Here is a 14,937-nt window from a genome sequence, read left to right as displayed (position 1 = left end):
CTCTGGCTGCTTTGGCACCTTTCAGTTAATGGAAGCTTCCAGTTAATTGAGGTGGGGTTATACAGTGCCGGCTGGTACCCAGAATGGCCTGTGCCCTGCAGGGCCTGACTAGGGACGTGTCTCCAATCCTCCCAACGTCCTCCTCCTAACCTGCCATGCCTCTTGCAGGCCTAAATGGCTCTGTAGGCATCGTTCCATGGAACCCTCAGAAGGAAATACTCTGACATGTTAAGCTTTTTAATTTAGCACACACTGCGCGTAGATGCCCCCAGACAAAACAGAATTGATTTATAATTCTCTTAATGGAAGCACAGGCTTTAGTTGCTCCAGAAATAGATCGTTACCTCTGCCACCTTTTGTAATTTTTTTCCTCCAATTTTTTTTTTTAACCCCACTGTGGTCTGAAAATATGACGTTTCGTTTCGGCCTTTTCTCATAATCCACTAAATGCCAGACGTTTCTTTTCAGACCTTTAATTTATAGCATGTTTGTTCGGTTTCACTTCATTAATTAATGTTCTTCCCGGGCCCCCGTGACAGGGGCTTTGTGTAATGCTCTCTTACAGTAAGCAGGTGCTTTCATCCTTAATGAACGATTTCCTGGAAAATACTGAAATAAACAACGAATAATCAGGCCAGGAACACAATGAATCCGGGGCTTGTGTGCCATTTTGCAAATTAAACTCGGGGCGATGAGGGACAGATCCGTGATCTGCTACGGAGGTGTTTTTGAGGGTCCCTTCTTTGGGACGGGGCGTGGTGTGCTGAAGTTCTCAAAGGTGAGTGAGCTGCTCCAGGAAACCAGCGCTCAGAGCAATGTTTGATCACAAATGCTTACAGCCGGGGAGACGGTTACAGACACAGGCTAGGCCAGAAACACAGCCAAATTGGCCCCTGGTCCAGACTTGGAATCATCTCCAGCTTAGACTGTGGGTCAGCAGGGCCTGGGCTGGGCCAAATGACAAACTTATTGAAATTCATCTTTAATCCCTTTCTCTCCCTTTGGGCAACCTTGCCCCATCTCAGGGAGGCAGTGCTGACTGGGTGCAGGACCCCTAGCAGTTCATTCTGTCTGGGTGCACCCCTTAGGAGTATTTGCACTGCACCACACCCTCCAAGCTCCATCAAGAGGGCAATGCTGGACCAGTAGTGAGCAACTTCCCAGGGCCTTCCTGTTCACAGCCCCTTCCAGAAGTCCTGATTCTCCAGCTTCTCGTGATTGTCCAAGTCAGATTTCATTGTTCCTACTTTATAGATGGGTCTCCTAAAGGTAAAGTGACCTGCCCAATGTCACACAGTTGACAAGAGGCAGAGCTGGGATCAGGACCCCAGGAGAGTCCAGGGTTCCTGGTGCTTGTTGTCGCCCTGATGTGAAAGCCAGGCCTGGGTGAGCCCTGGAGAGAGGTGAAGTGCCCGGCAGGGCCAACCTGCCCAGGCTGCAAGCCAGAATTCATCAGTGTCACGGACAAAGGCTGCAATAAATTTCTTTTAAAATCTGAATACCTGATTCATTTATTATACTGGATAGAACTGACAAAAATGTACATTATCCATCCATTTTTCTGTGTCGTAAGATCATTTTGGGTCTTTGAGATGGCATAATGTTCTTAATCACGGCCTAGATATGATCACGGCATGCATATATGCCATCCGATTGCAATGGCAAGCTCCCCACTGCTGGATGGCTTCAAGGGCTGCCTGGGAAGTGTCCCTAATGGGGGTAGGCTAAGGGCTGAAGCCCTTACTAAATCCCTGCACACAGGTAAATGCAATCCAGCGTTCTCGCTCCTTCTCTTTCCACTTGGACACGGACACAATGCCATATAAATGTGGTCCTAACAGTTCATGCTGTTTTTTAACCTTGGTTTCTCACATGATAATATATCAGGGTCATCTTTCCAAGTCAGTGAACTTATACATATTATATCAATGTATCTATGCCTTTCAGATTACAGAGATGATAGCATTTATTGTTGAAAAACACTAAGGTAACAAAAGTGTTCGACACAGAAAGCACACATTTGCATTATTGTTCCCTCCCCCCTGCTGTCATCGCTCTGGTGTATGGGTCACCATATTTTCCTATTTTTCAAGCTTGCATAGTATTCTGTTATATAGACATACTAGAATTTATGTATTAAGGAGCCTACTGATAGGCATATATGTTACTTCAGGAAGGCACATATCTCCTTATTCAGAGCTGACACCACAAACAGTCTTCAACTGATCTTTGGCTTTGGTCATATTCTTTCTCCTTCCTTCCTTCCTTCCTTCCTTCCTTCCTTCCTTCCTTCCTTCCTTCCTCCCTTCCTCCTTTCCTTCCTTTTCTTTCTTTTTTGTGGTGCCAGGGATTAAACTCAAGGGACTGTACCACTGAGCTATATCCCCAAGTTTTTATTTTGAGGCTGGGTCTTTTTAAGTTGCTGCAGCCGACTTTGAAATTGTCATCCTCCTGCCTGAGCCTCCTGAGTTGCTGGGATTACAGGCATGTGCATCAATGAAATGGCGGAAAGCAATTCTGAATTAAAAAGACAAACATTGAAACATCTTGATCTGCGTCGTCAAGCTGCTTTTCCAAATACAACATGGCACGTTTCTACTACCAGTAGATAAGCATAGGATACTTCAAGCTTTGGGATAGTGGTATCTGGCTTTAGAATTTCCTGGCCTAGACTGGAAGGTTCTTGAAGGAGATCTGGAGAGTTTACTCCTGTCGACGCCCATGTCAGTGAGTTGGCAGCCAGGCTGTCCTGTCCAGCTTCCAGCTGGGGAGAGGCGGCCTCAGAGGAGTGGTGCAGCAGGACCTGCCCCAGTGTGGGCCATGGGTTGGAATGGAGCACAAGGCCAGGGGCCATCTTGAAGGGTGCCGAGAACTGGACAGAGGAGTGGGCAGGAACTAAGGGTTCCAGCCCCAAAGTGATGCTGCCCTTCCTGCTACTGAGTTGCAGCAGGCAGGCACCACTGCGATATCTGTTCAACTCCCACAAGAAGCTATGGTCGCCTCCATCCTTCTCATTTCGTGAGAGAGGAAAGGAAGCTCAGAGCCAGAGGGGACCACTGGCCTGTGGGAAGCTGGCTTGGGACTCAGGAGGGAAGACCCAAGAGAGAAGGGAGTGTGGCTCTCTGAGCCCAGACAGAATGGGGCTGGGAGGCGGGGGGCCATTGGTGACGCAATCCCCTCTCTTCAGAGGATGCGGGGGATTCAGAGGGAACCGAGACTGGCCAGACTGCACGTGCAGGCACCTGCGGGAATGCTCAGCATCGATCCCTGCAAAGGTCTCTGATTACCCATCACACTTGCCGGAGGCTTCCTGCCGGAGAAAGGCCTCGGTGCTTTGAATTAGCTATGTCCTGAGTCCCCTGCCCGCCACGGCTGAGTTCACACACCCGCAGCTGATGTTTGGGGACCTGGGGAGGATCCCACTGAGTCATCTCAGTGTCACAGTGACAGACAAGTGTTTGATAAATGTTTGCTGAACGGACGGATGAAAGCTGAGATCCTCCTTGATGACCCTGTGGTTAAGAATGACCCGGAATCACCGCGTAGGCACAGTCGAGCCCGGATCCTCCAGCGGGGCTTTTTTCCCCATCATTATTTTTCCTTTTTTCCCTCCCAGTTCCTTAGAAATTCTAGAAGTCGGAATTACAGAGATGGCAGGGTCGCTGAGGTGGGGGAAATGGGTCAGGAAGAAACGGATATTTTATTGGGCACCTTCTGTGTGCCAGACCCTGGGCCAAGCACTTCACCTGCCATCTCATTTAACATCCCAACAGCCCCAGGAAGTTGGTCTCACCTGACATGAAGGATGGGAGACCCATGGCTCCTGAGCAGGCCAGCAGTTTTATCTGGCTCATGTAGACAGGAAGGCTGAGTCAGGTTTCAAACCCAGGTCAGGCAGACTCCTTCGGTCCTTTCACTAGAGCCGAGCAGCCAACTTGTCATGTGACCTTAAGGAAGTCACTTCCCTTCTGGTGCTATTTTCCTGTCCTGGGGGACCAGATGTTGGGTAGTTGATGCTGCTGGAGTTTGCCTTTGTACCGGTTGTGACACCATGTGGCTTCCTATCCAGCCTGTCACCCTCCCAGCTCTGTGCTGGGGAGACTTGGCCTCCCAGGACCCCATTCTTCAGCACCCTCTCCCCACATGGGTTGCAGCTTGTGATTTGAGAAATGTTTTTTTTCCAAGTGGGCAGGAGTGGGGACGAACCCCCATGGAACCGTGTGCTCCTGGGTGGCTGCGTTGCCTTTGGAGATTTTATGGATGGAGCGGTGATTTAATGGAAGAGGACCCCACAGTTCTTAGAACCCCGCAGCCCTGGGAGGTGAGGGGAGGGGAGCAGGCCTGCAGTGGGCAGGTGGGGTGGGAGGGGCAGAGCGAGCCTCTGGGTTGGCCAGGCCAGCAGACTGTGCCCTGATTTGCAAAGAAATGGAAAGATGGAGATAATTGCTTTGCGAGAAATGGAATGGCCTAGGAACACAGATAAGTGTCCTCCTTCCATCTTCAGGGCGACTGGAGGCGGGGTGCAGGCGCTGGGAATTGGGGGAGGCAGAGGCCTGGGACCCAGAGGCTGCACATAATGGCAGGAGGCCGGTGCTTTATTAGTTTGGCAATGTCTCCCCCTCCCCCCAGGGCATGCTATGATTTCTCGCAGCCTGTCAGGGCTACTTGCTCTCTGCGGGGCGTGAGGTGCAGGGGGCAGGACAATCTTTGTGACCCTGATTAATGGTGGCTGCGGGCCTCCGTGGTGCCATTTTTGGGATTTGCAGCCTGAGGCTTCCTGGGCAAGGAGAAAGCAGAATTTATCAAGGTAGCGGGACCCGGACTCAGAGGAAGACATTTAACACGTCTCAGGAGGTGACTCCAATCCCTTCTGATTTATCCCAGTGGGGCAGGCAGCTGGCAGGGCCTCCACATTGGCACTGCGAGCTTCTGCTGCCCTCCTGCCGTCGGGGGATCACTCTTTTGGAGATTAAGAGCTGTGGATTTATTTTTTTAAGTTTTTTTTTTTTTTTTTTTTTTTTTTTTAAGCTCGGGGAGATTAGAAAGTGTTCAGCATAAAGCCAGCCCCTGGTGGGATTGCTGGAGGGCAGGAGGCTCCATCAAGGCAAAAGACGAAGCCTCTTAATTATGGGGCAATCTTGGCTCCTGTTTTCATCTCGCACTAATCAAACCCCGGCAAGGCCAGTAAACAGAGCGGGGCTTGGGACTGGGAGCCAGCTGAGAGCAGTGGGCAAATGAAGGCCAGGAAGATTGGCTGGACTCCATGATAACCTTGGCATGGCCCCATTGTGTGCAAACTTGGCTTTTCTGTTTTATTCAGAAAAAAAAAAAAAAAAAAAAAGAGGAGTGTGTGTGTGTGTGTGTGTGTGTGTGTGTGTATCTTCCTTCTATAAATAGAAGATAGAAATCTCTCTCTCTCCACCCACACGCTGGGAGGGATGTGAGGCGCTTTCGTGATCAGCCCCTGTTTGGGGTTTGCTTCTGCTGCTTCCTGTGCCTGAAAGTGCCTTTTCATGAGCCGCTTGGAACACCAGTCAGTCCCCGCTGGCAGCCTGAGCTATTGACTGGGCTTCAATGCCCGCCTTGTACAGGTTCCTGGAGCAGACAGGCCCTGGTGCTGACGGGATGGCCCAGGCGGGGGTCTCTGAATGGCTTTCAGGATATCATGGGTGCCCACTGTATTTGCTGCCAACAGATGGGTGTCCTTGTGGTGCAGTGGTAACTTGGTCCCCAAGGCCCTGTGCAGTGTGACTTGCAGTTGGGATGGGTCTTTGGTGTCCTTGGTCAAGTGTGACACAAGCAATGTGGCTGATCCTACAGCTTGGAATGAATAGAAGACTGGAGGAGGAAGTTGGTGGCAGAGTCGATAATCAGTGGACAAAGATGTGCTGGGCCCCCTCTAAAGTACAGGCGAAGCTCTGGTGCTGGGTTCACAGCCGTGATGCAGTAGACTCCCTGCCCTCATCAAGTAAGCGTTCTAGGGGCGTGTGCAAGGGGAAGGAAGGGAAAGGCCGAGGCCACACCTAGGTGGTCACTGTAGGAGAGGGGCAGTTTCCAAAGGAGTAACACCCAGAAGGACTGCAAGGGCATGGGCCTGGGCTGACTCCCTCCCACGCAGAGCCCAGGGTGGGCAGGCGTCGCCGCTCATCCTGGCACACCTCCCCCTGTTTCTCAGTGTGAATTCTAAGCAGCTGCTATAGTAGATCCTCATTCTTGTGGGAAAGGAAGCCTCCCAGGGCCTGCAAAATAGTGTCCGACCTCCCCCACCCTTGCTATCCATGTAAATTCATTGAGAAGGAAGGGTTCCCTGGAGATGACAGGGATGGGCAGAGAGCAGGTTCCAGGTATGTGGACCAGGCTTTGGTGGCCAAGATTTCAGCATCGTCAAAGGACCAGGCAGGTTGGAAAAGTGAAGCAGGTGGGACAGTGATTCTTGCACAGATGGACCATCAGGTCCTATCAGCTGATCTCAGGGCAGAGGCCATCTGTTCGTCTGCCCCTGCCTCAGTTTATGCATGATGACTGATGTGAGCAACTAGTCCCTGGCCAGGTGAGTGGTGCCACTGGGGAGACAGGCTGGACTCCACAGGTGCTGATGCTGGGGATGGCGGGCCCCTGACAGAAGGCAGGGGCCTGCCGAAGATGCCATTATTTCTGAGATGGCTCAGCCTGCAGAGTCAACCCAGGTCAGAGCACAATCCTGGGCTGGGAGTTCGGATCCTATGATGTTAGTCTCTTAAGATGCCCAGTGGCAGGTACGGAAGGCCCTTAAATGTAAACCAGGGCTGGGCTGTAGCTTAGTGGAAAAGTGCTTGCCTCACATGTGTAAGGCACTGGGTTCAATCCTCAGGACCATATAAAAATATGTAGTTGTATACAACTATAACTGAAAAATAAATATTTTTTAAAAATGTAAACCGGTGAATACAACTGCAGGGACACAGATTGACCTGGAGCAGGCCTTCCCTCAAACTTGACCCTGATGGAGAGGAGCAGAGTTTCTAAACCAGGTATTATGAAGAACTCTGCTCATTAAGCTGTGTCACTAGATACAGTTCCATGGGAACAATGGGGTAAAACAAAGGAAAAACGGGTCTCTTTAAGTTTTCTCAGAGCCTCAGGTCTGCTAAGATGCGCGGTGAATATTTAAGACGAGGACATAGTATGCAGCATTTTCAGAGCCTATTCACTCATGGAAACCTTATCTGAGAGATTTCTGTCAATATCTCTGGGGACTTGTGTTCCATAGATGCCAGTTTTGCAGACTGCCCTCCATGTTGAGCACGGCCGCCCTGCAGTGCCAGCCTCTGCTGCCCTGTGCCTCTACCCTCCCCTGCACGGTCCTTCCTCCATACGTTTGCTTATGTAGTCCCCGCCTTTGCCAAGTCCAAGTCTTTTGAAGCCCCCTCCCCCCCATCCCCCCCACCATGGGAGTTTTAATTCCTCTGCTGCTTGGGGTCAGCAGACTGCAGCTGAGGACTGCTTTCTTTGCGCCCTCCACAGCACCGCCCTGTGCTTCCTTGATCCCTTCAGGCTGTGGCAGGTGCGCCCTGAGGATGATTCCTTGTAGGCAGGTGTGGGAGACGTGCCTCCTGGCCTCCCTCTCCCTTCCACCCCACCGCCCAGTCAATGGTGTAAAGCACCCATGCCCCCATCAGGAAGGACATTTCTCCACCTCTAGAACCTTGCTCCCTTCCTGTGCTCCTTAATAGACAGGACAAGAGCAGGGGCGACCAGCTGATTTATTTACATGTTCTCTTCCTCTGCAATGAATCCAGGGGCATTTTTTCTATTTAATTATTAATGCCCTGAATCAGATGGTGCCCGAGACATTAACCTCTGTCACTCCAAATGGAGCGGGCCTAATAACCACTGCGGCAGGATTGACTTTCCCTCAGTCATCTCACAAGCATGTGTCTCTGGGATCTGTCCTCCCAGAGCCCCAGGAAGTCACATTTCAAGTGAATGGAGATGAGTTGCCCCCACACAGTGACAGCTCCTTTATGGCCGCGCTTCTCTCCTCCTGAGTGAAAGGTCTGAGACAAGTTGAAATGCTTTTTCTGAAATCAGTTTCTGAAAGGGCAGCCCAGGACTCAACCCACCTTCGGGGTGCTTAGGATTGCGTCAGAAAGATCAAGTAAATGTGCCTGGAAGATGTCAGTGCAGGTGGGAAGCGATCTGGCTGTGTCCTGTGGCCCCAGCTGTGAGCTACCTGCTGGGCTGCCTGGGACACAGTCGGGGCTCCATCCCTGTGAGGGCCTTTGCCAAGCCCTGCAGCAGGCAGGGTGAGGGGGAGGATATCTGGATGCACAGAGTTGGGGACAGAGAGCAGTCAGAGCAGCCAGGCTGGAGGGGAGAAGGAGAGATGTCCAGACAGGGCAGGGTGGGGATTAGAATGATTGATTGATTGATTGATTGATTCTTTGCAGTGCTGGGGAGCAAACTCAGGATTTGTGTGTGCTAGGTAAATGCTCCACCCCTGAACCACACCCCAGCCCAGGATGCACCTTTTAGATAGGGCATTGATATTCCAAGAAAAATGTCTTTGAGTGCTGAGGATGTCCAAGAGGAGTCATCTCTTCTACCCTCAAGCTGGACATCTTTCTCTCCCTGCCCCCCAACCACAGAGGTGGATTTGGCCTCAGATAGTCAACATGCTGTTCAAGACTGGGGTGTGAATCCTGGGGAGCCCCCAGCTCTGCAAATCTTGCCACAGTCATGCTAATGAACTGAGGAGTGTGGAAGCCAGACCTCAAATTGTGTCTAAATGCCACCCCCTTGGCTGTGTCTTGTGCTCCCCCCTCCATCCTTCTCCACTTCTTGAGTGCTCATCCAAACATCCATCACCCTCTCTGTTCCCTGGTCTCTAGGGATCTCCCTGTCAGTGGAAGGCAGTTGAACTGTCCTGTCTAGATGTGACTTAGAGAGAAAGGTTTCTTTTTTTTATTTTCTATTTTTGGTACTGGGGATTGTACCCAGGGACACTTTACCACTGAGCTACATCCCCAGACCTTTTTATTTTTATTTTGAGACAGGATCTTGCAAAGTTGCTGAGGCTGGCCTGCAACTTCTCATCCTCCTGCTTCAGCCTCCCAGGTTGCTGGGATTACAGGCGTGGGCCACTGCATCTGGTGAGAGAAAGGTTTTCATCAAGATTTAGAAAGATCTAGCAAATTATAGCGAAGATTTAAGTTACCTCCCTCTCCCATCATCATGGGTCAAAAGGAGCTGAGGATCCATCTTCTCTTCTGCAGGTAGCTTGATATTCAAGCTTAGTGAGTCTGTCGGTGCCACCCGGGGGTCCTCTGGGGAGAATGCTGGCGATAACAGGAACTGCCCAAGTAATGAGTCAGGGCCACCAAGGGGTTCTCCACTGTTGGCATTCAGAATTCCTGCCTTCTGGTCTCTGGTCACTGAGACCAGAATTCCTGCCTTCCACAGGACTGTGTCATTCCTTTGTTCATTTGATGCCCGATGAGCCTGAACCTACCCTGGAAGAAGATGCATGTGCCCTTCCTGCCCCTCCCCAACCCTGGAACCCTGTCCTGGTCAGGTATCTTAGGTCTAGTTGAATCTCCTGAAGGAGAGGGGAGTGACATGGTCGTTGGGATCCTCAGCAGCCCTGTGCTTTGTGAACTCGAGACTGCGTGGGGCAGCTACTGAGGTGCAGAGCGTGTCTGTCAAGCCAGGTTGGGTGGCGAGTGAGTGGGGGGGGGGAATGACTGGGAGCAGCTGGGGTTCCTGGACTCTGCAATGGAGCAAGAGCCTCAGCCTCACTCTTCTCTCTCCTAGAGGATGTGCAGAATCTGCCTAATTTGAATCTGGCTAATCTGCATTTAGCTACTTGACTTCCAGATCTCAAATAGAAAGTAAAACCTCATTAATCATTAATTTGGACCCCCATGGTTATACAGAATTTGTGACAATTTGTTTATCTTTGAAGGAGCTACTGAGAAAGGGTTTAACAAGAAAATTATTGGGGTAGGAGGAGCGTGTTGAACCTTTCAGAAGGAAGGAACTCCATGGAGCTGCGCTCTGGGGACAATTGGGGGTGTATACAAAATACATGGCTCTCCTATCCGCCCCCAGGGAGGATGTGTTCCTCATGTGGAAACTCAGGACCAGGGGGCTAGATCCCCAACCCTTTCAAGCCTGGGGACCCCTGTTCAACATCAAAATATTTTCTAGAACACCCCCATCCCCCTGTTATTAGAAGTTGCATTTTGAAAGTGTCGCTGGTTGAGAAGAAAAGCTACTCTGAATGCAGTAAAGCGTTTAAATAAATCACACTCACATCAGTGTACACATGAAAAATAGTGCTATCTTTATGAGTCATGGTGTTCATTCAGTTTTCAGATGACATTGGGATTCACGAATTCCAGCTCCCCTGGAGGTGACCCCCCTGTCCCCACCCCTAAAGTCCGCCACCCACCAGATGGGAGCCCTGGGACTGGCATCTGATCTCTGTGGCTGTAGAACTGTGGAGTCCTGAAGTCCTCTCAGCCACTCCCATTCAAATTATTCTGTATCTTTCTCATTTAGGAAACAAGGGGTTGAAACCTGAGTGTGCACACTGCACACTGGCCACATGCTGTCCCTTTAGGAGTCTGAAGCAAATGCTAGAGGCTGCTCCCTTACAGCCCGTTATGGGGGTGTCTCAGCCCTCGTCCACAGTGGGAATGACACCTTTGCCCCGTGTGAGGTGTAGGTGGCCGATATCTGTAGGGGGCACTCTTCCAGCCAGTGACCAGGGCCGTCCAGAAGGACTTTCTTGGCTCAGCCCTTATGGGCCACACCTGCCCCTTTCTTCTCTTCTGACACAGCAGGAGGGAGGAGGGAGAGGGAGTGGATGGGCAAGGCTGGTCAAAAATGGGGGAGAGGGACAGGGGAGGCTGCTGCCTCTCAAGTAGGCCGGATCCCAGAGTTCTTGGGTCCAGGCCTCAGGGGCCTCAGGACATCCTGAAACTATAGCCAAATTAGTGTGTTTGGGCATTTTTCTAAGGGAGACGGGTTTTAACTTTTGTTAGGTCTATAACTTTCCTCTTGGAGCAGTCCCTGAGCCAAAAACCATTCGGAGCCCCTGGCTGGGAATATGGGCTTTTCTCTGAGTCAGGCTTCCCACACTCCACTTACTCAGAACTGGAGGACTGTTATGGCGTTAGTCAAGCCCACAAGCGTAAAATATCAAATGCTCACTACCCCACGCGATGGAAGCGTGTGTGTGGCAGGCCTGTTCAGCGGGCTCCAGTGGGAAGTCTTGGTGCCAGACAGAAGCCAGGCCACACGGTCTGAGTAACGAGCTGCCTCCGTTGTTCTCCACTCAGGGCCCCGATGGCGCTGTTCGTGGCGGGTCTGGCTGCCTCCTTCCTCCTGCAAGCCACCCTCACTCTGAACCCCGAGGACCCCAACGTGTGCAGCCACTGGGAGAGGTAAGAAGTAGACGCTGAGCTGGCACTCCAAGGGGCTCACCCTGGGCTTGGCATCATGGGGGCCAGAGCAGCATCAGGAGAGGCTGCCGCTGTCCACAGAGGGCCTGCTGTCCAGCTGGGGGCTCAGCTCAGGTGCAGGAGGACAGGGCTGAGCAGTGTGGATTCCTTCTGAGCCCAGCACTGGGGGAGGTCAGAGTGGAGGCGACTTAGATGAACTGCAGTGGACAGTGCAGGGGACAGTCCAGTCCTGGCCTTCCCTGTGATCGCACGTCCCACTCAATTTACATTCAGGGACTTAGAGGCCCAGAGGAGTGTAGTCCCCGTCCACAGCCAGGTGGGGTACAGTAAATGACAGGACGTGGACCAGGATCCCACCTGTCTTGCTCTCTGATATGCTGGGGGTGCCTGATCTGGTCTCCAGGGACTGGCAGCAATATGGCAGCTTGGTTGGGTGGCCAGCCGCCTGCCCTGAAGAGGGGAGTGCCCTACTGCTTCTGTTCTGGTGGGGGCGGAGGGCTGCCAGAGGAAGGGTGCCCGAGGGCACAGCAGGAGAGCAGGCTGCCTTCTGCCTTAGCCCTGGGGGAACGGGCTGGTTCCCTGCAGATGGTCTGACTTTGAAGCACAAGGTTAAAGTATTGATTTTGGTGAGCAGAAAGACAGTGACCAGAGACCCAATCAGGAAAAACCGAATTAAACCCTGGAATTGATTGGCTGTGCTGACCAGGACGACTCTGCCACTTAGATGCTAATAAATCAAATGAATAAAATTAAGATGAAGGCCTGATGTGGGGTGGGGGAAGCAGATGATAAAGGAGGGAGGCGACCTGGGCAGTGCCCGCTCCCTGCCTGTGATGGTGAATGGCCAGCTCTGTGTCCTGGACACCTGTGGGCCAGGAGGGACTGGGTGGGAGGCAGGAAGACAGTGCCTCACTAGAGTGATCTGCTGTGATAGGATGTTCTAGTGGCAGCCTGACAGAGGGGAGACTGGAGCAAAAGGCAGTGGTCTGGCAACCCAGGAAGCATAGGAGAGGGGTGGTGGGAAGACCCAGTGCATTCCAATCTGGATTTTCTACCTTTAGCTCTATGATGTTGGGAAAGTCCCTGAGCCACTCTGAGCCCACTTGCAGCTCTGACAGTGGGGAGAGAAATTATTCTTGCCCCACAGCCTCATTGGAGGATCAAGGCCACCAGTGTCATTAAAGTGCTCTGAGGACCATAAAGCTCCATTTTTGTCTTTTCCTGACAACTCTGGATGCAGGAACTGGTATCACAGACCAGGGGTGTGAAAACAGTCTGGGGGCCTAGCCCCAGGGATTCTGAGCCAATATCACATTTTTCATAAGCTTTCCATGATTTTCCAAAGTCTACCCAGGCCCTTTGCCCCTTCTGGTTTCAGTGAATTTAAGCCTTTATTTCCCAGAGGGTCAGGGAGGTAGCAGGTAGAGCTCCCATTAGTCTTTTGGCCTCCAGCCTCAGCTAAGCACTTCCATCATGTGGCCCAGTAGAGGACCAGTGCTTCCTGTATGACAGTCAGGCCCTAGGACACCCCCTTTCCATCTGCCCACTTCTGTGTGGGGCCAGGGGTCCTCTTTTCCAGGGAGCCTTTCCTAATGGCAGGGCCCACACTGACTTCCTCTTCTCACAGTCCCATTTCTACCAGAGGATCTGTTCAAACATAAACCAAATTCTTAATTTCCTAAACCTTGGCACTATGAATGCATTTGGAATGTGAAAATATTGGGCTGGGCCTTGGGCTGGGCGAGTAAGACCATCAGCTGAAGCTGCAGTCTGAGCGAGCAGACAGGAGTGTAGCTAAGGCTGGGGACCTCTGGGCTCCTCCTGCTGCAGGGGGGAGGCCTTGCCTGCTGACACCAGGGTGCCTCCTTCTCGACTTTTCCAACGGAGCTCGACTGCCAGTTATACATGCACAGATCTAGCCTGCGTCATTCCAGAAATACACCCGGTCCTCAGAGACCGCTTAGGGAGAATTTCCCAGCTGGATTAGTGCTTCTGGCGGGCTCCTCATTAATTATGCCCCTCCACTATAAAACCCAGTGTGGAGACCTCCCCTGGCTAGTAAAGCCTGGCTCTACAAGATTAATCTGCCCCCTCATTAGCATGTTGGCAAATGAGGAGTGTTAAACCACCCAGCCATGAAGCCGGGACACACACTTCAGGTCAGAGACTTGGAGTCTGTACAAGGAAGGTTTCATTGCCTGACTCAGTCAGCCCAGGGCATCCTGCAGAGCTGGGTCCATCTCTGCCTGACACCCCATCTCTCTCTCTCTGTTGGGCTAGTGCCTTTCTTCTGAGCAGCCACTGTTCCTTTCAGTGCTGGAACCCCCAAGTGCTTAACAAAGGTGGGGACTCGCTCTGAGTGCAGGTCTTGCTTCCTCTGTCCTCCGCTCTGGTCAAGGAGGAAGTCTCCTTCTGTGACGACACAGGAAGTAAATTGTTGCCTGTCATCATGATGATGGCCATCATCTATTAAACACTTACTGTGTTCCTGGCAAGCATTTTATACGTATTCTCTTGTTTTATCTTCCCATCATGCTGAGGGATAGATAGATATCACTATTGCTCTCCTTTAGTCCTTACAATAATCCCATGAAGTCTCTGATGATACAGGAGCTGAGACACACGTGCAAGGATGTGCTGCTAACAAGCGACAACTTCACTTGTGACCCATGAGTTTGGGCTTCAGAGCCTGGCACTCGGCCCCCGGCATTCTCCCGCCTCTCAGTGAGGCACTTGGGAGATGTGTCACAGTGCCATGGATTTTCAGAGCTGGAGAGGCCTTGGGGAGGTGTTGAGCTGCCTCAGTTTCCCTAAGCCTGGAGATGAGCCAAGGTTCCAGCTGTGTCTGAATAGATTTGTGCCTCTGGCGCCTCTCCAGCGTGCTGGCTGGCGGGGACGTATCAAGAGCCCTTCTTACGTCCTTAGCGCATCCAGTAGAATTTCCCACCACCCAGGTCCCTGAGCATTGCCTCCTGCTGAATTCCAGACCTTTGACCTTTGAGGCATTTGAGAATCTGCTGTGTACCCACACAAGCCCAGCACCCATGCAAACGATCCAACACAGTGTCCTCAGGCAAAGCAGACAGGCTTTTAGAGCCTGGACCTGGCCATCTGGCCCAGGTCAGGCGCCTTCTGGGGGAAACACCGAATAAGACCAGCCTACTTCAAATGAGTTCCTGAGCCCTCAGCTGGGTGTGCTACAGCCTGCATAGGAGGTGCCATTTCACACCACCCCACCAGCAGGACAGGAGGGAGGCTTACTTTGGTTCAGCTGAGATCTGTTTCCCTATGCCTTCTACCCACAGGTCCACGTTTACAGCTAAAAGGCAGATGGACAGAATCTCTCTCCTATCAGGAGGTTTGAGGGCATGTCCTTGATGTGTCCCCAAATGCACCAGAGGTAGAATAGGCTAGAGAGTCGCTGGGGGAACGTAGGGAAGTCACTTATGCCGAGGTTCAGTTTCATTGTCTATTACAGTGAGAACAATGA

The 14,937-nt window shown here is 51.8% G+C and overlaps 1 protein-coding gene across 4 annotated transcripts in view; it reads left to right on the top strand.

Moving 5' to 3' along the window:
- Positions 1–11,331: 11,331 nt before the first annotated feature.
- Positions 11,332–14,937, top strand: part of Megf11 (multiple EGF like domains 11) — a 204,703-nt gene continuing 201,097 nt past the window's right edge. For 3 of the 4 annotated variants that reach the window (XM_076848644.2, XM_076848643.2, XM_076848647.2), the window contains exon 1: positions 11,332–11,429. In XM_076848644.2, coding sequence (XP_076704759.2) covers positions 11,332–11,429 — 98 coding nt within the window. The remainder of the gene's footprint in view (positions 11,430–14,937) is intronic. The other variant, XM_076848646.2, reaches the window with a different exon arrangement.

Source organism: Callospermophilus lateralis, chromosome 3, assembly GCF_048772815.1.
Source record: "Callospermophilus lateralis isolate mCalLat2 chromosome 3, mCalLat2.hap1, whole genome shotgun sequence".
Taxonomy (NCBI): domain Eukaryota; kingdom Metazoa; phylum Chordata; class Mammalia; order Rodentia; family Sciuridae; genus Callospermophilus; species Callospermophilus lateralis.
Note: the sequence above shows the minus strand (reverse complement) of the source record. Positions and strands in the feature narration are given on the sequence as shown.